The 25,422-nt window shown below is 44.1% G+C and overlaps 2 protein-coding genes across 2 annotated transcripts in view; both read right to left on the minus strand.

The window, feature by feature from the left end:
• Nucleotides 1-2,467, minus strand: part of gch1 (GTP cyclohydrolase 1) — a 35,488-nt gene extending 33,021 nt beyond the window's left edge. The window contains exon 1 of the mRNA XM_084337360.1: nt 1,982-2,467. Within this exon, the coding sequence (XP_084193486.1) occupies nt 1,982-2,333 (352 nt within the window). The 5' untranslated portion in view covers nt 2,334-2,467. The remainder of the gene's footprint in view (nt 1-1,981) is intronic.
• A 1,441-nt stretch (nt 2,468-3,908) lies between these two features.
• wdhd1 (WD repeat and HMG-box DNA binding protein 1) overlaps nt 3,909-25,422 on the minus strand; it is an 87,345-nt gene continuing 65,831 nt past the window's right edge. Inside the window, exons 20-26 of the mRNA XM_084337353.1 lie at nt 25,232-25,374; nt 24,992-25,048; nt 17,944-17,975; nt 16,592-16,756; nt 15,486-15,628; nt 14,461-14,596; nt 3,909-5,900 (exon numbers count right to left, since the gene is read on the minus strand). Coding sequence (XP_084193479.1) covers nt 5,715-5,900; nt 14,461-14,596; nt 15,486-15,628; nt 16,592-16,756; nt 17,944-17,975; nt 24,992-25,048; nt 25,232-25,374 — 862 coding nt within the window. The 3' untranslated portion in view covers nt 3,909-5,714. The remainder of the gene's footprint in view (nt 5,901-14,460; nt 14,597-15,485; nt 15,629-16,591; nt 16,757-17,943; nt 17,976-24,991; nt 25,049-25,231; nt 25,375-25,422) is intronic.

Consider the following 25,422-nt stretch of genomic DNA (forward strand, 5'->3'; position numbering starts at 1 on the left):
TTAAGTCGTATTAACCCTTTTCACTGCCACACGACAGAAGGTTAACCCTTTACTATCACACAACCCGACGGCGATGCCCAGCGGAGCTAATGATGCTAACGATGGAGCATCGCCGTCGGTCGTGTGACAGTAAAGGGTTAACCTTCCGTATTGTCACAGTGAAAGGGTTAACCTGCTGTCGTGTTGCAGTGAATGAGTTAATGATCATCGTACTTTGTCCTTATAAAAGCATTGCTGATTTTCTCTTTTTAAACCAATGTGGACTGTTGAAGGTTGGTATGAAGACACACACACACACACACACACACACACACACACACACACACACACACACACACACACACACACACACACACACACACACACACACACACACACACACACACACACACACACACACACACACACACACTATTCTTACTAGGTTGAAGTTGTTAAAAAGAGAATGACAAGAGGAAGCATAATTTTGAAACATAATATCTATATATCTATAAAAAGCATGTAGGTTACTTCCTGACAAAATCCAAGGCACTCATTTTTTTTACCCAGAAAAATATATATAAAAGCCTCGATTTGACACGACTGAACAAATCAAAATATTAAAAAAGGGGTCACAGGGTCTAGTGCCCATCCTCGACGAGCTGAGCCCACTAACGGCAAACACATGCACAGAGTGCTTTGAGGTGTCTGTCTGCATCTCAATGTGTTTCTGTTTTCTAAGAAGCCAAAGAGGGAGGTACTAGTTAAGAGCCAATCAGGGCAAAGCGCTCCTCGTAGCGTCTGTGGAGAACAATGTGATGTCATCATCACCAGAACCTTTTCACAAATACTGTACGTTTCTTTGGTCTATATTATACACTATTATATACAGGAGCATGATTAGACTATTAATATAACTGGACTCCACACTCCCCCGTTAGCATGCTATCATTTGTTTTTCATTCACTAACACATTCCTCACATGTATTCCAAGTTCACCATACCCCCCCCCACCCCATGCAAAATCCAACTACCTCCAGATGTGTTCGGGGCTCATGTGAGGAGGAGTAAGGAGGGGGGGGGGGGGGGGGGGGGGGGTGGGGGGGGGGGGGGGGGGGGGGGGTTGTAAAGGGGAGAAGGGGCAGCACCCAGGCTCCACCAGTCCCGTAAGCCTGGAGAAGCCGGCCCGTAATATGAAGCTGATGTCCATCCCCGGGACCTGCTCTCTCAGTCGTGGCATGCTGACCCCCCTGCAGGCTATAGGGGGGGGGGGGCACACGTGATGCGCCTTTAACAAGAGTGCGTGAAGGCGTTATGAGCGTTAAAGCTCACACAAGGGGGGGGTCCAGACAAAATAATGGTAAATAAGACGCAAGGTTACGGGGAGGGGTTCTCTATATGGCCAAATGACTGAGATTCATAAATAATGGACTCTATATGTGCGGTTCTTTTCTGCCTTAGTCTATTTTATGGCAGTATACTGTATACCATAACTATTTTTAATGGCATGGCATGTAGTTGTTTTTACTGCCATCTATGCTAAACAGAAGAATGTGAAATTATTGGTCTTCATTCCAAAAATGCTGCAGCAGTGCAGGCCAATACAGAAATGTCCATTTTGAAGAAAAAACAAACATTGTTACCTCGTGAAAATCGACGCAAGCAATCACTTTTGTAAGAATGATGTCACATTTGTCAGGTGATGATGAATGGATAAACTTTTATTTTAGAACTCAAATTCTAGCGGGTTAGGGTTATAACGGGGTTTCTTGTTAGGACAGTGAGTTTATTAGCAGATATGGAAAAGGTGCATTAAAATGGGGAATAAGATAGCTTGGTTTAAGTAGGCTACCAATCTCCCGATAGATATAGTGGTCTATGTGTAGCCCGCCGCACCATATCTGCAACTACAGCATAATATGAAACATCACCTGTTGATCATACAAGAAGTATCCGACCAACTCCGGGCGGATTTATGGATTTTTTTTTTTTTTAAACTTACCAATAATCTTCTCTTGGTAGCCCTTGGTGAAGAACTGCATGGCGGTGGCAGCTCTCCAGGGAGTTTTGAGAAGTCCTTGTCTCTGCGGGTCTTCCCCGAGTCCTCGGAGGATAGTGGTGTAGGCTGCGGCCAGGCTGGGCAGACACAGCTCGTTGTCCTCCACGCTCCTGGTGCGCTCCTCTCTCCAGCTCTCCGTGACCGAGCCGTGAGGGCCGGACACCCGGGGGAGCAGCGCCGGGAGGGGAGAGCCGGACACCCCGGGGAGCAGCAGCGCCGGGACTGGGAGGGGAGCCGCGGCCGCGTCCGAGAGTCCGTTCTTCTCATCATCCCGACTCTGTTTGGAGTGCTCCATGTGGCCGAGGTCTGGATTCTGGTCCTTTATACTTCACGTTTACTACTAGTACTGTCTACTCCCCTCTATCTCTGCTGCCTACACTAAGTTAAAGGATGTTCCTTGTTTTTTTTGTTAAGTCTCTCTCACCTGGAAGAAAATTAGGACCGAGACAAGGGGAGCGCTCATCACCTCGCGCAGCCTCAGCATCCTCCTGGCTTTATAAACGCCGAATAATCCTTGTGGATGGTCATTGGTCGATCAAGCGGAGTAGTAGCCGCCTACGTCACGTTCCGTGAGTGACACATCATCGCCTATAAGCGGATGAGGGGCACGAGAAGTTTAATTTAAAAGGGTTTTATATTAAACAAAAAACATATTGATCCTGCCTTACCCATTTTGGACATAGTCGACTAGTGGAATTCTATAGTGAGATTTTTAATTTAGTTTATTATATTCCATTTTATTTTATTCTACCTTAATAGTCCGTTTATGTTGATTCACCAAACGACCAAAACAAATTCCTTGTATGAGCAAACTTACTTGGCAATAAAGACCTTTCTTATTCGGATATGTTATAGCCTAAACGTATAGCCATTACCCATTACACATGCTCTTAACACATTCCGCCACCATAAGTTATATCCATCAATATAGCCAGTCTGCCAGCACTATAACCCTATGGAGATGTTTACCTTCTTTGCAGGGCTATAACTTTTTAAATTGTATTGCTATATTGACATTACTATGGCCCATTCAACATCGATTATCTATCGTTCAGGATGTGGGAACATTATACTTTTTCATTTATACATTGTTAATACCTTCTAGAATATAAGTATGTTTTTAATCTTTTCTGCTGTAATAAAAAAGAAAAACGCTAGTTATAGGCCCGACGCATATGATAGATTATCGATTGACGTTTCTTTCCAATACACGCTATATTAAAAAATTCAAATGTATATGATCGGTATACATTATGCTTCATCATGCGTGGAGGAAAGGGGGGGTCGTTTATAATTCCTTGATCGTCAGTAACGGCTTTATGTAGGTTGGGTGGATATATTGATCAGACTGATTGCAAACAAGGAAACTCACAATCGGGTTGAAAATAACGTTAGTGTCCTCTTACCGTGCGCCAATGATGCTGGAGGAGAAAGATCCCAATTATTCGACGCCGATATCCATTTCCGGTTTCTATGGCGCAATAAACGCTGAAATCATATCGATTATTGTGTTATGGCAGCGATCCATATGTACTATAGTGTTTGTCAGGAGTCCCGTAGCGAGATGTGACTGCCGGAGGAATTTCCTCGACGCACCGATGACAACAGTGTAACTCGCCCGACCATCCACCAGGCGGCGGTATTGAGCCATTGCAGTCCCATTTAGGGTCCAGCTGCAGCACCGGGGGTGGGTGGATGAATTATGAATGCCATGGCAAAAAAATTAAATATTGATCTCAAAAACACTGTACAGCGATGTTGGCGGTCAACGCATGGCGGGCAATAACGCTGGAAAGCGTTTTTGGCACCCAATGTGTTAAGAAAATGACAGAACAGAACATCAATAACAGGTTGAAAAATAATAATTCAATTTATTTATTAGTTATAGTACAGTACAACAATTTATTTAAAATGTTTGGAACATACAACCAGTATCAAGAAACATGAAAACAAACAAAATGCTGCACAAATATCACATGAATAGTGTGGCATTTTCAGCTGATCTGCCCACCTCTCACCGTCACCCATTCTGAGAGGTATTTCAAGTGCGTCTGATATTTTGAAGTGATGCAGGCATCTTTCACGGCCCTGAGCCCTGGGAGCCTACTGACCTGATCTCAAACCCGCCCTCTTTTCTTGATTCTCCAATCACAACAAGCATAACAAACTGTTTTTTATTTATTTTTTTTACAGAGGCTGGATCTGATAAAAGTACACAGCAATAATTCACCTCCCCCTCTCAAACCTGACCGTCTCCATACCTTCCTATGTACAACAGCCTTATCCATCTGCAACACATTAAAAAGGAACACGCCCAACATTATGGGAAATGCGCTTATCACTTTCTCCAGAGAGAGACAAGAAGATAGTGTCGTAAATTAAATTGATCAAAATGACCCGTATAAGCATTACAGGAGGGATCAAAATCATCTAGCGGTTTCTGGAAAAGGCCACAGGAGAATTCAGTCAAAAGCTAATAGTGCAACCCTTCACCCTTCACCTAGCAGCTATAGGAAAAAGCCCAGAGTGCCATAAAAATAAGAACAGATCAAATGGCAAACAGATGACACATCTTCCTCCACAACGAACAGGGATGGTGCGCCAAATAACTAACTTTTAAGTCAAGAAGTGACGGCCTGAAGGCCAGCACCCGAGTTCTGTTTACTTTAGCTAAGCAGACCAAACAGGCCATTCTGGGATACCCACTGTTAGGTTGAGTGGGTACTATATTTCCATCTGTATGAGGGTCGCATTCAGGGACACTTGGGTAAATCATTCTAAAAGGAAATTAGTTCATATCCCCTCTGTAAGGTCACCTTGTAACGCTGTTTCGCAAGACCCAAATCACTAAGAGGGGAGACCTTCTAGCCAATAGGAAAGCAGGCTCTCTGGGGTGACGGCACTGGATGGCGCAAGGGCGGGGGGGGGGTTCTCTCTTCTCTATAAAACCTGCAGGTTGAATGATGGAGGGAAAACAGAGACACGGAGACACCGAGACGCAGAGAGACACGCAGAGAGAACGGAGAAGCAGAGACGGAGAATCCACCCCACCAGAGTTCGAGAACAGAGCCGAGAAGAAACCTTCGAGACGAGCTGATTAGAAATAGAAATAATTGATTGCTGTAAACCTGATTGATTAAGCTGTTGGATATTCCAATAAAGCAACGGTCAGACCGTTTTCACCCGCAGCGCTGTCTCCGCCTCCACGTGATTTCCAACGGACCACATTTGAATGAACTGTTACTTTAACGGGAAATACAACGAGCAGAGTAAGCTATTCCACTATACATTAGAGAACGAGCATATAGCTATAACATAGAATCATTGAGAAGATACATTAATCGATACCAATTTCCTCCCAGTGAGTTCAGTAGAAAGCTATCGGGTTACAAGCTAGCCTAGCTTAGCACAAACTAATGGACGCACATATGGATCAGCTAGCCTAGCTGGTCGGCCAGAAACACCTCTGCCTGAGTTTTAAGCTAGGCTAGCTGATCCGTAACCGCTATGATCTAGCCGATCTACGGCTAGCTCGCGGCCGGACCGCTTTCTACTGAACGCAACACAGAGGAAAATTGGTATCCATCTTCTTGTCTGAATCTGGAGAAGACGGTAAGCACGCAGCACTTCCCACAATGTTGGCGTGTTCCTTTAAAAACCAAAAAGGTCTCCCCGTTTAGGCTTTGTTGAAAGCGAACGCTGAAAGCTTGGCAGAGGGGTCCAGGGACTTCTTCTTTTTAGCGCTGCCTTCGTCCGCTTCGGTCGGGCCGCTGCTGTCCTTCCCCTGCAGGCCGTCTTCACGCTTTCTCTTCTTCAAATCAGCCGCCTCTCCAGACGGGCCTTTGGCCTTCTCCGTCCAGGACTGAAGAGGGAACATGGAAGCATAGCATAGATTAGAAAGACGTTTTAACCCCTTCACTACCACACTACCAAACCCTTTCACTGCGACACTACAGAAGGTTAACCCTTTCACTGCTACACGACAATAACCCTTTCGCAAGCACACTAAAGAAGGTCAACACCTTTTCACTGACAAACAACAAAGGGTTAACCCTTTCACAACCACACTACAGAACGTTAACCCTTTCACTGACACACAACAAAGGGTTAACCCTTTCACAACCACACTAAAGAAGGTTAACACCTTTCACTGACAAACAACAAAGGGTTAACCCTTTCACAACCACACTAAAGAAGGTTAACACCTTTCACTGACAAACGACAAAGGGTTAACCCTTTCACAACCACACTAAAGAAGGTTAACACCTTTCACTGACAAACAACAAAGGGTTAACCCTTTCACAACCACACTAAAGAAGGTTAACCCCGTCACTGCCACACGACAAACGGTTGACCCTTTCCCAACCACACTACAGAAGGTTAACCTTCCACTGTGTGGTAGTGAAAGGGTTAACCTTCTGTAGTGTGGCAGTGAAAGGGTTAATTCAACCAAAATTCACCTAAAAACAGGCCAAAGGCCGAATGGCAAGTGTTCTGCAGGGCCAGTCTGCTCACCAAACACCCACACAAGCACCAGGCGAAGCAGAACACACATGTGGCATGTCCCCCCCCAGCCATGCCGGGTAAATTGCATCCTGTCATGTTTAATCGCTATTGACAGGCCGCCTCTCGTTGGCCTGCTGGCTCTTTTCCTCCCTGTGCCTCTTTATTTTCCCTGAGCAGAGACAAAAGGAAGCATTTGCCTGAACGTAATGGAGCAGGGATGAATCATCAGAGCCCAGCCGTCACTCTCCCCTCCTCCAGCCTACACTCTCCTCCTCCAGCCTACACTCCCCTCCTCCAGCCTACACTCTCCTCCTCCAGCCTACACTCTCCCCCTCCAGCCTACACTCTCCTCCTCCAGCCTACACTCTCCTCCTCCAGCCTACACTCTCCTCCTCCAGCCTACACTCTCCCCCTCCAGCCTACACTCTCCCCCTCCAGCCTACACTCTCCTCCTCCAGCCTACACTCTCCCCCTCCAGCCTACACTCTCCCCCTGCAGACCCCAGCCTACACTCTCCACCTCCAGCCTACACTCCCCTCCTCCAGCCTACACTCCCCTCCTCCAGCCTACACTCTCCTCCTCCAGCCTACACTCCCCTCCTCCAGCCTACACTCTCCTCCTCCAGCCTACACTCTGCTCCTCCAGCCTACACTCTCCTCCTCCAGCCTACACTCTCCTCCTCCAGCCTACACTCTCCTCCTCCAGCCTACACTCTCCTCCTCCAGCCTACACTCCCCTCCTCCAGCCTACACTCTCCTCCTCCAGCCTACACTCCCCTCCTCCAGCCTACACTCTCCTCCTCCAGCCTACTCTCCTCCTCCAGCCTACACTCTCCTCCTCCAGCCTACACTCTCCACCTCCAGCCTACTCTCTCCACCTCCAGCCTACTCTCTCCACCTCCAGCCTACTCTCTCCACCTCCAGCCTACACTCTGCTCCTCCAGCCTACACTCTCCTCCTCCAGCCTACACTCTCCTCCTCCAGCCTACACTCTCCTCCTCCAGCCTACACTCTCCTCCTCCAGCCTACACTCTCCTCCTCCAGCCTACACTCTCCTCCTCCAGCCTACACTCTCCTCCTCCAGCCTACACTCTCCTCCTCCAGCCTACACTCCCCTCCTCCAGCCTACACTCCCCTCCTCCAGCCTACACTCTCCACCTCCAGCCTACACTCTGCTCCTCCAGCCTACACTCTCCTCCTCCAGCCTACACTCTGCTCCTCCAGCCTACACTCTCCTCCTCCAGCCTACACTCTCCTCCTCCAGCCTACTCTCTCCACCTCCAGCCTACTCTCTCCACCTCCAGCCTACTCTCTCCACCTCCAGCCTACTCTCTCCCCCTCCAGACCCCAGCCTACACTCTCCACCTCCAGCCTACTCTCCACCTCCAGACCCCAGCCTACTCTCTCCTCCTCCAGACCCCAGCCTACTCTCTCCTCCTCCAGCCTACACTCTCCTCCTCCAGCCTACACTCTCCTCCAGCCTACACTCTCCTCCTCCAGCCTACACTCTGCTCCTCCAGCCTACACTCTCCTCCTCTAGACCCCAGCCTACTCTCCACCTCCAGACCCCAGCCTACACTCTGCTCCTCCAGCCTACACTCTCCACCTCCAGACCCCAGCCTACACTCTGCTCCTCCAGCCTACACTCTCCACCTCCAGACCCCAGCCTACACTCTGCTCCTCCAGCCTACACTCTCCACCTCCAGACCCCAGCCTACACTCTGCTCCTCCAGCCTACACTCTCCACCTCCAGACCCCAGCCTACACTCTGCTCCTCCAGCCTACACTCTCCTCCTCCAGCCTACACTCTCCTCCTCCAGACCCCAGCCTACTCTCCACCTCCAGACCCCAGCCTACACTCTGCTCCTCCAGCCTACACTCTCCTCCTCCAGACCCCAGCCTACTCTCCACCTCCAGACCCCAGCCTACACTCTGCTCCTCCAGCCTACACTCTCCACCTCTAGACCCCAGCCTACTCTCCCCCTCCAGACCCCGCTGGAGCACTGGCTCCACCCCCCCTGAACACACAAGGCCTACAGTACAAACCCTGTGTTCAATGTTACAGTTCAATTAACCCGTTTCATGGAGGTTGAGGTCAGGCCACAATAATAATAATAATAATCATCTGTTGTTGAGGTCAGGCCTCAATGGACCACACTTTACACAGTTACACATGATGCAACACATTCTTTTTTATACACAGAATATTGAACCTGGGCCCATTCTCATGACAGACATATTAGTACCTTATCACAGACAAAGATTTAGTTTAGCACTAAATTGTTTTTAGGAAACTGGAGCTAGAACAGGGTAAGTCAATCGTGCCTTCATTTAATTCAATCATTTTCCTAACCCCCGCCTCTAATGCCTCTCTCTCTCTCTCTCTCTCTCTCTGATAGTCTCTCTCTATCTACACATCAATACTCTGTGCCCTCACTGCCCACAGACTCTGGACAAGGTTCCCAAGCAACAGACCAGAACCTCCCCCCTCCTCTCTCTCATTCACTTCTACATCCTCTCCTCCTCTGTTCTTTAGTCGTCGAGTGTCATCGGCCCTCATCCTGAGTGGCAATATGTGTGCAAGCTCACGTTGAGGTTTCAATACGGATCAACCACACACACACACACACACGGCCATTATACAGCTTTGCAGACGGATAAAATGGTGAAGCAACAAGAAGCAACAAAAACTGTATAAATCTCCATATTATTATTATTATTAAAATGGAATGAGTACAAATCTGAATAAAAAGTGTTAGAAGTGGTTGAGGGTGGCGTTATGGAACCTGTACATTAGATTAGGGTGGTGTTGACCCAAAACAAGGTTGAGAACCACCTAGAGCCACGATCTACTCTGTGTACACGTATTATATAGCTCTGCTATATATTCTATTCCACTGTATTTTTTATTATAATTTAGTGTATATATTCCATTTTATTCTACTTTAATTTACAATTTCATAAATTACTCCCATACTTGCTTGTACGTGTTGATATGGTCCGTTAATGTTGTTGCACCAAACAACCAAGACAAATTCCTTGTATGTGCAAGCTTACTTTTCTGATTCTGATTCTAATGGAGGTTGACATTCTAGAGCCATGATCTAAGCTAACGTTAACGTCAGTCAGCAGCGCCAGAGTGAAGTGTAGTTCCTCAGTGAACGAAAACATAAACGTTGTTATTTTGCTACCTTTACGATTAATTGCAATTTCTTTTCTTTTTGCAAATGTTGAGCTATAGATTGTGGATGAATACACACAGAAAAGGTACACCATGCCAATGTTCATGCTTTATTCGTTTTAAACAAGGCGATTTAGAAATGTGTCCAAGTCAAGAGTTTTATTTGTCACGGCATACAAGGCATACAGTGAAATGCGGGTCCATTGGAAATACATTGCGATTTCAAGAGGGGTGGACCGCGCGCGGGGAAACAGCAATGACGTAACCACTACACCTCCCTATTGCTAACAATGGTGTGTAATGCAACGTAGCCTAATGGATGCACTGGCGTTACGTGAAGACTATGAGCACAGGAGGTTTAGGAGGAGAAGGGACCTTTCAAAGACACAAGGATTCCTTGGCTCTTGATGATGATGATGATGACTGGCTTATATGCTGATTTAGATTCAAGAGCCATTCTCTTGACCACTGTTGGGTTCACGGCATCCGGTAGGTTCCAGAGAGAACTGGGCGACAGGTCGGGGATCTCTCAACCATCCCTCAGCTCCACCCTGCCGACTGTCTTGGATGGCATCATTAACCTGACAAGTCAGTACATTAGGTTTCCTCACACTGTGGGTGAACAGGTTGACATCAAAAGGCAATTTGCAGCAATGTTCTGCTTCGGCTACTGTGTTTAATTTGATTTGTAATGGAATAAATTGCACGAGGTGGAGGATTTGAACATTTAGCTTTACAGTAGAACTTGAGATACAGTAACAACATGAATAAATGGAGTATGACATGTTCCAAACTACATTGAGTATTACTAAATGAAATATTCATTACAGTTCAGAATAATTCTATAAACAACTCCTATGGCATTTGACCAAAGTAGTAGCCTCGGTTAATTGACGGCAATTGTGGTGTATATTTCACATTCTTTAGCATTTTGTACATTTTAGTTTTGTATATTGTGTATAGCGCTTGGTCTTTTACTGTATGAAGCACAATCTCAGGATGGTCACACAGAACCAAGCCTTTGACTATAATGTACCTGTACCTTATATGTGACAAATAAAACAATGACCTTTCATTGTGCTATGATTTGACGTGAGGAATTTCTTGATGTTTGCCATCTGTTCTAAATGAAACAAGATAAACCTGAATAAGAGAGTGATTATGTTTCCGACCTGTTGCCTTATAATCATACAAGCCACGTGTGGAAATACTGTCACTGCTGTAAAGCACATTTTTACACTTTCCTGCTTATTGATGTTATGTTGCAAAAAGGTCTCATAAGAAAACGTAAAATAAGTAACGACATATATATATATTTACATATTGTATCTGCAAAAGCAGTACCCCCCCCCCCCCCCCCACAAAAAAAATATTACTTTATTGATCCCCTCGGGGGAAATTTGGGAATAAATGAATGAACGCGGCAGCAGGGTGGGACTCGACATTCGATCATGTGTCGCACAATTTCAAGTTGAATGGGATTCATAAAGAGTATTTCATAAAGAGTATTTCATAAAGAGTATTTCATAAAGAGTATTTCATAAAGAGTATTTGCGAACCAATTTCCTCGGACAAAGCAACGCGCCTCGCATCTATGTAGGGCTGACCCCTATTAGTCGATTAATCGGTCGAAAGGAGCCGTAGTTGACTGCCAACCTTTTAGTAGAATAAAAAAAAATATATATATATATAATTATAAATGTTTTAAAGTTTTTTTAAATTGTATCATTCTTTCCAAAAGAAAAGAGGCCTAGAAGCGTGGCTAACGCTAATGGCACGCATACCAGAGGCTAACTGCCTACGAAAACAGGCACAGAGGCACTGAAAGAGGATTTCACCCATCTAATGAACACACTAGACTAGACAAATATCAAGATGTATCCATCAGTGGACCAATTGCATGCTTTTGCAGAGGACAAAAAGCCTTCAGTCGACTCCTTCAGACATTAAGCACCCCCCACAGCCCAAATTAAATGATAATTAAAAAAAATATTATATATATACATTTACATTTACATTTAGTCATTTAGCTGACGCTTTTATCCAAAGCGACTTACAAGTTCTGTACGACAAGCCATCAGGAAGAGCACAACTCTATCAGCTGAGTAACAATGTTCATCAAAGTGTTGAGTGCTACAGTGTAGGTTAGTTTATTAGGACAAGTGCATGACAGTATGGTTAGTTAGGGTTAGATTTTTTTTTTTTTTTTTTTTTTTTTTTAAATTCAGATAATGGTTGAAGAAGTGAGTCTTTAGTCGACGGCGAAAGATTGGACGTGTTTCGGCTGTCCTAACTGGGGTGGGTAGTTCATTCCACCATTGTGGGGCAAGGACTGAGAATAGGCGACTTCTCTTTGATGACCCTCCCGGAGCTTGGATAGGAGTAGGTCTGAGGCGGCCAGAAGATGCAGAGCGTAGGGGTCTTGAGGGTGTGTAGTTAGAGACCATTGACCGGAGGTAGGCGGGAGCAGTTCCCTTTGCCGCACGGTATGCTAGGTCAAGGGCCTTGAACTTTTTTTTTGTGTCGACTATTAGTCGACTAACGGCAAATTTTGGCCAATCATAGTCGATTATCCAAATCCTTAGTCGGGGACAGCCCTACATCTATGACAAGTATCCGTGTTTACATGAGTAGAGCTCCGGACTCATGATCAGAAGATCACCGGTTGGAGCCCCGGTCAAGGCTGTTGTCGGAAAGTGGTGTTGTTGTCCAGCAGGAGGCACTCTGTCCTCTGGACTTGTCAGTAACAATGCCCCCGTTACGGTGATAGGGACACCGTACAGCTGCGAGTGCCGTCCTTCGGATGAGACGCTAAACCGAAGTCCTGACTGAATTTGGTCGTTAAAGAACCCAGGTGACTCGTAAAGAGTAGGGGGTTCCCCCGACGTTCCTGGCCAAATTCCCAATCAGGTCTCTGACATCAAGGCCACCTAATCATCCCTTCCCCTTAATTGGCTGATATCAATCCCTGTCTCCTGAGCCGTTCAGCCATTGTGTAGTGTGATGTGTGCCGGGTGCCAGTGTATGGCAGCCATTGAGCCTGCGTAGCCCAAGGTTGGGTGCTACCAGTGGTGGTGAAGGAGGCAATTTCCCACCCTACATTGTTAAGCGCTTTGAGTGTCTAGAAAAAGCACTATATGCAAGTATTTATTATTATTATTATTATTTAGTTCAGATAAAGAGCTGCAATATCATAAATAGTAATGAAGAAAGACAACGAATAACACAGGCCCCGGCTATCCCTGTGATGGAACAAGAACTCACTATCCCTGTGATGGAACAAGAACTCACTATCCCTGTGATGGAACAAGGACTCACTATCACTGTGATGGAACAAGGACTCACTATCCCTGTGATGGAACAAGGACTCACTATCCCTGTGATGGAACAAGGCCTCACTATCACTGTGATGGAACAAGAACTCACTATCACTGTGATGGAACAAGGACTCACTATCACTGTGATGGAACAAGGCCTCACTATCACTGTGATGGAACAAGGACTCACTATCACTGTGATGGAACAAGGCCTCACTATCACTGTGATGGAACAAGGACTATCTCTGTGATGGAACGAGGACTCACCTTATACAAAGTGCAACGCACGTGACCCGCCATTAGGGGGCGAGTGAGCTAGTGACATTGCTGGTCAAAGAGCTGCTTCACATGTAAAAACACTAGTAATAATAACCACTAGTGTCACAATACTACAATTTTGACTTCGATACCGATACCAGCCCAAGTATCACGATACCGCTTCTAAAACGATACCACGATAATTCTTTGCACACTATATTGGATCCATTTGTACACTTCTCACAATCCTCCTGGACACTTTACATTTTCACACTTATTACTGTACATTTTACTGTATATTTCTGTATATATTTGGCTGGATAGTTGTATATTTAAGATTTTAGAATGTATATACATACCAGAATGTAGATCGCGGACAGTATTTTATTCTTTATTCTATTCTTATTTTTTATATTATTATATCTTATTCTTATTCCTATTTTAGTCCTATTGACTACCTAAATGTTTATCGTTGTTCAATGTGAGGCGATCTGTAGTGCCGCATTTCCCTCTGGATTATTAAAGGTTTTCTGTTCTATAACTATCTACACACTATCTATTTTAGTCGCTAATGGAGTGAAATGCTCACCAACAGACAATGTAGAAAATACCTTGGTGAGCGTTCAGCACACACGGCCACTACGCAAAGCGTTCTCTCTCTCTCTCTCACACACGTGTTCTCACACACGCGCATTCACACACACACACCTCCGGTCACGCATCCACTCAACTCAATACGCATCAAGCTATTATTCCAACAGTATCAATACTAATAAAATGAGTACTGGACCATTTTTAACAGCTGGGTATCACAATACCTTTATAGTATCGGTGTACCGTGCAACCCTAATAACGACTGGTAGTTCGTAAGGAAAAAAAAATCTAACCCTAACTAACCTTACCGTCATGCACTTGTCCTAATATACTAACCTACACTGTAGCACTCAAAACACTTTGATGAACATAGTTACTTAGCTGATAAGAGTTGTGCCCTTCCTGATGTCCTGTCGTACAGAACTTGTAAGTCGCTTTGGATAAAAGCGTTCAGCTAAATGACTAAATGAAAATGTAAATGTAGTTCAAGAAAACGATCTGCTACCTTCTCCATCACACACACCACACACACACACACACACACACACACAGCTAGGTGGTCCATACCAGCCGTTCCTCTGCAGAGAGGGTTCTGAAACTTCCCATGGCCTCCTTGATGACCTCCGTCTCCTCTAGATCAGGACGGTCCGCTAATATGGTCTTCCTGCTCTCCTCCAGCCACAGCTGGAAGCCCGTCCTCGGCCTGACGCAAGGAAACACACACAGCGGTTAACATCACCGACTCTGAGGCTGCGGTTACACGAGGGAAGAACAGGAACAACGTTGCATTTTCACTTTTCACAACGTTGTTTGACGAACGAGTCTTCTATTCAATTATCAGGTGTTAAAATCAGATTATGAGGTATCAGCTCATCAAGATACTATTGATACTATGTAATATTATAATATCTTCACCACATACATAGGTTTAACCTCTTGAGCCCTAGCCCTATTTTCAGAACATTTGCCTAAAAATACATACCTAAGTAAATGGAAGATTGCTCCACTTCTACTAGGTCCATTTGCATGTTCTTGGTATCTAGGAACATCTATGGATCTCAGGGAATGTATTCCCAGTGTCAGAAATATTGTGTCCATTACTGGCTTTGAGCAAATTGTAATGAACCAAAGATAATATACATTTTCTATTATTATAATATTTTTTTTTTTATCTTTGACGGTGAATAACACCATGCTAAAATTGACCAGACATGAAAAACGCCTTGACTGCTGTTTTGACAGGGTTAGGGTATTTACTCTTGGCTACATTTGGGGGGGGGGGGGGGGGGGGGAAATGCAACATTAATTCATACAGTCTGTAGAGGTGGATTTATGGCGTGATCCACCACCGGACCGCTCGGGCTTAAGAGGTTAATTATGTAATATGTTGAACTGTATTGTATTTTGATGATGTACTTATATATATATATATCCTTGTAATGTAATTCAACAGTACTGTATATTTTCATCCTGCTCCAAATGATGAGTCACTGATGACTCGCACCCAGATGTAAATGAGCGTATAGTTATACCTGGTGCAATATATTTATTGTGCATTGTCCCGTCAAATAAAATAAAATAAATGTTCTCACTTCTTGTTTTCAACGTTCTCTCCTTGTGAGGCTGGAGGCGGGCTCTCGGGTTGCTGCAGCCTATCCGCAGCTGGCTCCTTGTTCTCTTGAGCCTTCCTACTGGCTGCCTTGAGGGCCGTCATCTGGAGCAATGTGGACTGGGTCTAGACATGAGGGAACACCTTGATTAATTACAGGGTTCTCCTTGGTGTTCAGAGAAAAATAAATGGTGGCAGCTCCAGTAGGGTAGGTAGTATGTCGTTATGTGGTGGTTGGCAACTCGAGATTAATGAACAAACAACAATAACTGGAACACAGGTGAGCCCCAAATTCAAGGAACACTAACACTAATACAATAAAAAAAAAAAACATTCTATGATGTTTTAGATATTTTTCTTTTTCATTCCAAGAAGTAAGAAACATTTGAAAAAAATCTAAGATGTAATGGACAGGATAATATCAGAATCTACGTCTTACCATCTAAGATTTAAATACAGGAAAATATCAGAATAATACCATCTACGATTTAAATACAGGAAAATATCAGAATAATACCATCTAAGATTTAAATACAGGAAAATATTAGAAATACAATCGAATAAAACTCTTGCAATACCCTGATGTGATTCTAAAGTATCATCATACTATTTTAATCCAATTCATGTCCAAATAGAACTGCAGATTGTTTCGGTGGTGTTACTGCAATCAACATTTCCTTGCATTCTCTAGAATGGTATTATGACACCACTTCTCCCTGTGATACTTGGACTGGTATAGTTTTGGGACTTTGACCCTACCAAGAAAAGACGTGCTGATCGGGGTGTGGGGGGCTTGAGGACAGGGCTCTAGTGCGTAGAGTTTTCTCTTGGAGCCAGAGGCTTGAGGACGGGGCCTTTACCGAGTTAGTTTACCTTGTTCTTGGGAGCCAGAGGCTTGAGGACAGGGCCTTTACCGAGTTAGTTTACCTTGTTCTTGGGAGCCAGAGGCTTGAGGACGGGGCCTTTACTGAGTTAGTTTACCTTGTTCTTGGGAGCCAGAGGCTTGAGGACGGGGCCTTTACTGAGTTAGTTTACCTTGTTCTTGGGAGCCAGAGGCTTGAGGACGGGGCCTTTACTGAGTTAGTTTACCTTGTTCTTGGGCTTGGGAGCCAGAGGCTTGAGGACGGGGCCTTTACTCTGCTTCGCCGTTGAGCTGCTGGCGGGACCGAGCTTCCTGGCCGATGATGTCATGCTGTCCAGGACGTTGGTCACTCTGGGCGGACCGGACCCCGAGGACTTCCCTGAAGCCGCCACCTGCAACACAGTCCAGGCAGATGCTGCTTTCACCATCCATCTGGTGGATCCACTGAGCTTTCATCTAGCCAAGGAAGTCACTATTAGGGATGGGTACCGAATCCGGTACTTTTAAGGGTACCGACTATTGGAATAAAGTTTGGATTTTTTTTTTTTACAACCGAGGTAGGTAGATAAATATTTTTGAGACTAAAGTACAGAAAAAAGGTACCGTTGGGTACCGGTATCGATTCCCAGGTACCGGTATCGGTTCAAATGTGAACGGTGCCCAATCCTAGTCACTATCAACCGTATATATTTGGTTTAGTTTAAAAAGCTTTTGTTTAGGGCTGCTTGGTAGCACAGTGGACTAAGCACTCGCCTACCACCGCAGACTCTGGGATCGAATCCAGCTGCCAGCGGTACCTCCGGCTTGGTCAGTCGTCCCTACTAACACAATTGGCAGTGTTAGCGGGTTGGAAGCCGGTGGGGTATGTGTCCTGGTCGTTGAAAACTGAGACTCCTACTGGTCAGTCGGGGGGGCGCCTGTTCAGCAGGGAGGGGATCTAAGGAAAATAGCGGGAACCTCCGCACGCGTTACGTTCCCCCAGTGAAACTCCTCGCTGGCAGGTGAAAAGAAGCGGCTGGCGACTCCACATGTATCGGAGGAGGCATGTGATAGTTCTACACCCTCCCCAGACCGACAGTAGGGCAGCATGTGGTAGTCTACACCCTCCCCAGACTGACAGTAGGACAGCATGTTGTAGTCTACACCCTCCCCAGACCGACAGTAGGGCAGCATGTGGTAGTCTACACCCTCCCCAGACAGACAGTAGGGCAGCATGTGGTAGTCTACACCCTCCCCAGACCGACAGTAGGGCAGCATGTGGTAGTCTACACCCTCCCCAGACAGACAGTAGGGCAGCATCTGATAGTTCTACACCCTCCACAGACCGACAGTGGGGCAATGTGCGCAACAACCAGGAAGGGAATTGGCATAACGACTAAATTGGGATGGGAGAAAAATACAGAAAGCCCCCCCTCAAAGAAAAGCATTTGTGGACACTTTTTGGTGAAATACATCAATAAGAAAAACAAATGTCTGTCAAACATACTAGCAGAAATATCGAATGAAAATAGTTACCCAAAATAACATGAATCAAACCATGTAATACACTTAGATATTTTGAGTACTTTAATTGGCTTACCTTGAAGGGATTCACCCTCCCTTCTTTGGTGACTGTAAAACAAATTGTAGATATAGACTATTAATTCAAAATTAATAATATCTCAACAGTAAATTCCCAAAATACCCAGCCTACCAATACCACCACACTGCATACATTGAAAGAGTGTGGATGATGTAGCACACTGTATATAACATATGAGAGGGTTAGGATTTTTACAACGTTACTAACCCAATAATCATAGGAAGGGCTTGGCAATCATTTAAAATGATCAATTATCTTTCAGTGTTATCATATCATGATGAAATTATGATATTGTAACATTGTCGTACACAAGTTGTTGAATTATTGATTAGCTAAATGTAACTACAATTTCTGGTCTGAAATATTTGCTGCCTAATAATTACAATGCACATAGGCCCTGCGTTTTGTTGATGTAGTATAACCGATTACGTAAATCGGTCACTTTGGTCTTAGTTGATCAAGTTTAGTTGATTAATCAGGTTTTTAAGTCGTTTTCTTTCCTACTGAATGAGCTTATTTCAAGAAAAATGTGTGATTGAAATTAATCTCTTGGATTGACTATTAGTGAACAAAGAAATTCTTTAGTTAAAGGGGAACTCCACTTTTTTTGGAAATTAGCTTATTTAACATCTTCCCTGGAGTTAGACAAGAAGATGCATACCTTTTTTGTCTCTGTGCGTGCATTTTAGCTTTGGGAATAGACGCTCCGTTAGCATAGCTTAGCTTCATCACTGGAAGTGAGGCAGGACAGTAGCCTTACAGTGCCTTACAGTGTATTGCAAGGTCTGACATTGACCAAACTTGATATGCATGACCTTGGTGGGCTCTAGGTCAACTCCTGAAAAGGGGGTCAATGTCAGACTTTGCAATCAAAAGTTAGGGGGCTAATAACCCTTGCCATAATTTCAGTGCGCCCCCTAACTTTTGATTGCAAGGTCTGACATTGACCCCCTTTTCAGGAGTTGACCTAGAGCCCACCAAGGTCATGCATATCAAGTTTGGTCAATGTCAGACCTTGCAATACACTGTAAGGCACTGTAAGGCTACTGTCCTGCCTCACTTCCAGTGATGAAGCTAAGCTATGCTAACGGAGCGTCTATTCCCAAAGCTAAAATGCACGCACAGAGACAAAAAAGGTATGTATCTTCTTGTCTAACTCCAGGGAAGATGTTAAATAAGCTAATTTCCAAAAAAAGTGGAGTTCCCCTTTAAGGACAGATTTTTATGTTAACCCCTTAAACCCGAGCGGTCCGGTACGAGATTGATATCACGCCATAAATAGATGAATACAGAACGTATTAGACCAAACACTGTGTCTACGTACGTGACTTCTATTTTTTACTTCTATTTTTACATGCTATACTATTTTATTTCATACTTATCTTTTGTCTAGCACAGTCTCTGGAGCGTAACAGAAAGAAGCATTTTGTATAAAAGTATTCTGTACTTCTGTATGACAACTATTAAAGAAACTTGAACTTGAAACTATTAATTAGAGGTGGGCATAGATAAAAAAAAATTATCTAGATTAATCTATCTGCAATCCTGGAGTTAATCTAGATTAATCTAGATTAAAATGGCTCTTTTGAAGTCTGCCGAAGGCATTCAAAATATGTGTGTTCTACCTAGGGATGGGTATCGTTAGGATTTTATCGATACTACTACTCTTATCGATACTGCTTAACACTTTCAGTGCCCACCACGTGATAAGACATTTTATCAGCCCAATGCCTGAATGCCCACCACGACAATTAGCGTTTTATTTTTTTATTAGCGATCTGAATTCATATTTCATCAACCGAGTCTCCCGTTGGTATGCAGCCCCTGTAGGAGCTCAGATGTGAAAAAACCGCCCCCTATCGTCTCCCAGATGGTAATGCACCCTTTTGGAATGGACTCAATGAAAATGGATGAGAAAAGAAAAATCCGGAATCCACATTTTACTTCTCAGGCATGTAACCCGAGCCGATCGGATTCATTGTGGAGCCTCAGAACAGCTTGGAATACATATGTACAGTATGTAGCGTTGGATCAATAAAAGCGATAGATTTTTGGAATGGCAATCAGGAATTGGAATGATCTTTTTGGAGAACATCTGATCTGAGGTAAGGAATCTATTTTACAAGTCTTGGGATAATCAGAGTTGTATTCGCTGAGATCTCAACGTTATGTGTGATCCGTCTGTGTGTGCGCGATCGCTTTGAGGAAATCAGAGAATCGATTTTTCAGATCGCCTATATAGCGTGCATACATACACATATACTATCGATAATCTAGCGTTTATTTGAAAACTATTCATAAATAGGCCGAAAAATTACAACGTTTTTGTGTATTCTAGAATATTCCAGAAAAGGGCGATTATCATGGAATATTTATATTTTCCTTGAAAACGAGGGCTTTTGAAAATGCTATAAAACGGAAATTAACCGATATAAAAAAACAATCCGCTTCGACAATGTTGACTGGAAAACTAGTCATTGATAAGCGACGGGCAGATTAGACACATAGCCATAATTTAAAACATAGATTAGGCGTTATTAACGCTAACATTGAAGTGGATGGTGGGCATTCAAGCACTAAATCGTGCGCCCCCTGCTGGCACTGAAAGTGTTAATGGTTCGGTACTTTATCGACATTGCTTTATTATTTATAACTTTATAAATAAATATTATAAATAAATATAATTTCTTCAGCAACAGCAGCAACAATGTTTTAAATGTGTCTGAATTATAGACTTTTTATAATAAACAACAAATGTAAGATAAGAAAAAAATTGCTTTTCATTTATCTATTTATTTAACTATTAAATGTCAAGTTCACAAATCCGACACTGTGTGCTGAAATCCCGTAAAGTGATATATAAAAAGAAGCAGGGAAGCTGGACCAGCACTCTCAGGTTCAAGTATTTAACCCTTTGATCGCCGGGGTTAAATTCATAATTTACCATCCCTCGCCAGCCCTATTTAACATGGAGAAGTTCCCCTTCTTTGCAGGGCTATAACTTTTTAAATTGTATTGCTAAATTGACATTACCATGGCCCATTCAAAGTCCTATATCTATTGTTCAGGGTGTAGCAACGTTATACTTTTTCATTCCATATTCATACTAAAATACAGTCTATTCTAGTATAAGTATGTTATCGTTTTCTGCAGCTTTCTCCAGAACGTGATTTATAGCCCTAAATGCATTATATTGATGATTGTATACAGTTTGATAGCAATCGATGAGATAAAAAATGTCAACTGCACGTACTTCTAGAAGTTACTACGTATGATCTGATGTTGACCGGATGGGCGGGGGGTCGTTTATAATTCCGTGGGCAACGTTATATCATTCATCTAGTGTGGGTGATATGATCATTGGAGCAGTTAGTATAGAAGACACTCACCGTAGCTTCCTCTCGCGTTGGGAGATGAGCGTGGAACAGAATTTTTTCTATTATGGGATGTAGAAATACCCGATCCATTTCCAGGTTGTATAATAGTATATACGTCCAAATCATGTTGTTTATCGAGTTATTGGCAACGGATCGATATCCATTGTGTCGAGCTCGAGTCCCGGGACCTATAGCGAGTGATCGGACCAAATTGAAATGAGCACCAGCCTCTACTTCCCTGTTTCTTCCCTGGGCGATCTGCCGATCGGCCACCAGATGGCGCTCTTGAACCGTTAGAGAGTTGACAGGGGCTCATCAGTACATATAATGTCTCCGGGGGAGAAATATGATTTCGATCACAGATTTTTGAAATATTGATATCAAAGACGCTGTCCAGCGTCATCGGCAGAATAAGCATGGCGGGGAATGGCGTGTTTCAGCGTCAACGGCGATTAAAGGGTTAATAGCAGCCTGAAGTGGAAACAAACATGTTTCGGAATTCTTATTCCTTCGTCAGTGTTATGGCTAGCTGAAGTGGAAACAAACATGTTTCGGAATTCTTATTCCTTCGTCAGTGTTATGGCTAGCTATTTCTATTACTATTACTTCAGGCTGCTATTAAATACTTGAACCTGAGAGTGCTGGTCCAGCTTCCCTGCTTCTTTTTATATTTAACTGTATTAAACAATATAAAACGAATTGGCCATAATTGACTGAGCAAACTAATGCTTACTGCTGTAACCTACTAATAACACTTAAGTAAATCTGAAGACTATTATATAGCAGATGCCTTGGAGGATAAGTCGTGGACAACTGTAGCGTGTGCTTGTTTATACATAACCCCTTTCATGACTGTGATGCTTGAATACAGGGGCAGGGCTTGCATCACAGTCATGAAAGGGGCTAGTTTATAGAGCTGGTGGTATGACTTGCTGGCTGAAATACGGACAGGGAACTAGGTAGCGGGGCTATATTACTTTTAACATGTGCTTAAACCCAGTGTTCTCGACAACGGAGTATGGTCGCAGATCTGCTGCTATAAAAACACATATGGCGTTTGTTATTGCGTTGGCCCGGTCTGAATTAATAGCGAGATGCTTCTTGAATGCAACGGGGAGCTGGGTTTGCACTAGCATCCGTTTCTTCCTTGTACCAGTGATATTCACATTCGGGTGATGCCGTTTCAAATGCGTGATAAAGTTCGCAATAAAGTTGAACAATGACATGGCTCTGGCTTGTCAGTTAGTATTGACTCGCCATACTAAAGCTAATATGCTATGCTGAATTACAGCCATCGTTCAGTGTAGCTGCGCGCTGCGTGGAATGAACAAACAACTAGGGATGCACGATAATTATCGGGCCGATATCAGCAATTATGACGTCATCCCGATAAACCCGATAACGTTATTGATAGCTCCGATAATATAATAAATTTTTTGGTTAAAAGAAATCCGGTGTGGGTGGATTTGGATGAAGGGCGCTTGTTTTTATTATAGCCTCCTCCCGTTTTGCCAGTACTGTGGTACGATTTATAGCGTGTGGTTTAGGAACAGGGAGTTTTTCACAAATCCAGCGCTCCCTTTCTTGGCTGTGACGTAGTCACGTTACATTCGGAGGCAGACAGTCGATCTGCCAATTACGTCCCACCGCTTGCACCCACCTCTTCTTCTTACCACCAATCAGAAGCTCTCGTTCGTTTATTTACCTCCGGATTGTCAGCCATTACTCTACTCGGAGCTCAGGCTAATAACGTTAGATCCCCGCCAGCCACATTGACAAGTACCAGCGCTTATACATTACTGGCAAATGTCTTGTTGCACTTGTGGCAACGAGCGTTGTCAGCATCGACTTTAGTAAAATAGACCCAGACTTTTGAACGTTTCGTTCTGTCCGCCATGATGAGAGCAGAGCTGTCTGTACTCGGCAGCACCCGTGTGTGTGTGTGTGTGTGTGTGTGTGTGTGTGAGTGAGTGTGTGTGTGAGCACAGCCCGCTGCTCGCGCAGGCAGAGACACCGAGGCAGGAGAGATAAAGAAAACGGCCAACAAGATTAGTTTGCGACGTTTAAATTCCTCAAAAAAAAAAACTCTACTCTAACTCTCGAGTACCGATAGCAGTACCGATGACGTCAGAGCTTATAAATACTAAAAAAAAAAAAAAAAAAAAGATAAAAAAAAAATATATATATATATATATATACATTTAAAAAAAAATATAATACAATAAATATCGGTTATCGATATCGGTTATCGGCTTGAGGAGCATAAAGTTATCGGTATCGGTATCTGTGTCAAAAAATCAATATCGTGCATCCCTACAAACAACATCCGGTTAGTTGTGCACGTTATATTAGGGCCGGGGGGATTTAAGTTCAGCAAAAAAAGGTTCCATACCGTTGCAATCGCTCGGTGCACAGCGCGTACTGTACCGGAGGACCACATTGAGGCGGTACAGTATGTATCCGCGTACCGTTACACCCCTAGTGGACGTGCATGGAGATGGAACACTGCGAGCAAAGCAGTCGAAAACGGCGAATTTCTCCAGACTAATGTTATGTTTTGACAACAGATGTTTTGACAAATTGCTTGTATTGCCACCCATACTTGCAAATGTTTTATTGCACTTGTGGCAACGTGCATTGTCGGCATCGACTTTCGTAAAGTGTAAGCAGACTTTCGTTTTGTTCTCTCCGCCATGATAATAATAATAATAATAATAAGCGCAGAGCTCGGTCTGTGTCCTCAGCGCTTCAACACTGAGCCACAGATAGGCCCCGCCCTTAAGTACCCGTATGTGTATGTGTGAGTGAGTGAGCGGCTCGCTTCTCGTGCAGACAGACAGAGAGAGGAGAGGAGACCCAAGTTTTAGAAATAGATTAACGGCGTCAATTGTATTATCGCGCGATAACAGTCCGGTGTTAACGCAGCATGTTAACGCCGTTAACGGCCCAGCTCTAGTATTAATTAATGTTGCGTTTCTTTTTCAAATGTAGCCAAGAGTAAAGAGCCTAACCCTGTCAAAACAGCAGCCAAAGTGCATATTTTCAGCACTACATTTGTTTACCAATGTTTTAAGCGTTATATGAATACATACGAGTTTATAGAAATCTCAGCGCATTGAGATGGAAACCAGCGTATATTGACGTGAGGACATGGCGCAACCTAACTTTAGTGTAGTCTTTTGAAAGAAGAGACCCAGGGCTTTCGATGGGCTTTAAAACTACACTTCCCAGCTCACGCCAGCACCTGTCAATCGTCTGACTTCCAGTGTGAACTTAAAAAATAAAAATAACAAATTTCGGGATCATATCAAACCTGAACGTTATTGCCATAATATAGATCGTAGTTTCTTTACCTTTCTGTGAACGTCTAGCAAAAAAACACGTTGCAATCAGATGAAAAATGGCGGGCATATTTACATTAGACTACCCACCTGGCTTTAGACATGGCTGAAGCAGCAGACCAGACCACCCACCTGGCTTTAGACATGGCTGAAGCAGCAGACCAGACCACCCACCTGGCTTTAGACATGGCTGAAGCAGCAGACCACCCACCTGGCTTTAGACATGGCTGAAGCAGCAGACCACCCACCTGGCTTTAGACATGGCTGAAGCACCAGACCACCCACCTGGCTTTAGACATGGCTGAAGCAGCAGACCAGACCACCCACCTGGCTTTAGACATGTCTTGTCCGGAGAGGCTCCTCCTTTAGCGAATGGATTCAGACCTACGCAGAAGAACCAATATGTCAGCTTCAAAGAACACGCATCATAATACACCGTACGGCAGGGAACAATGAACTACACTATGCCCATAGACTATGAAGACCATGATGTAGTGGATGGTTGTATAAGAGATGAATATAAGGGTCGTTGTGAGACGAAGAGGTGAAGAAAAAGGAAGGACTGACGTTTCCTGTTTTCTTCCGTCTCATCCGTCTCCATCTCTGGTCCTTCCTCCTCCTCTAGCTCTTCTCCACCCTCCTCTTCCTCCTCCTCCTGAGGTGGTCTACTGTTGTGATGGCGACCCGACCTCCCTTCACTCTGGCCACGCCTGTCAAATTCACAAACGTATGTTTGAAAAAAATAGTGCTGTCAGGCG

Source organism: Notolepis coatsorum (genome assembly GCF_963971535.1).
Source record: "Notolepis coatsorum genome assembly, chromosome: 20".
Lineage (NCBI taxonomy): Eukaryota > Metazoa > Chordata > Actinopteri > Aulopiformes > Paralepididae > Notolepis > Notolepis coatsorum.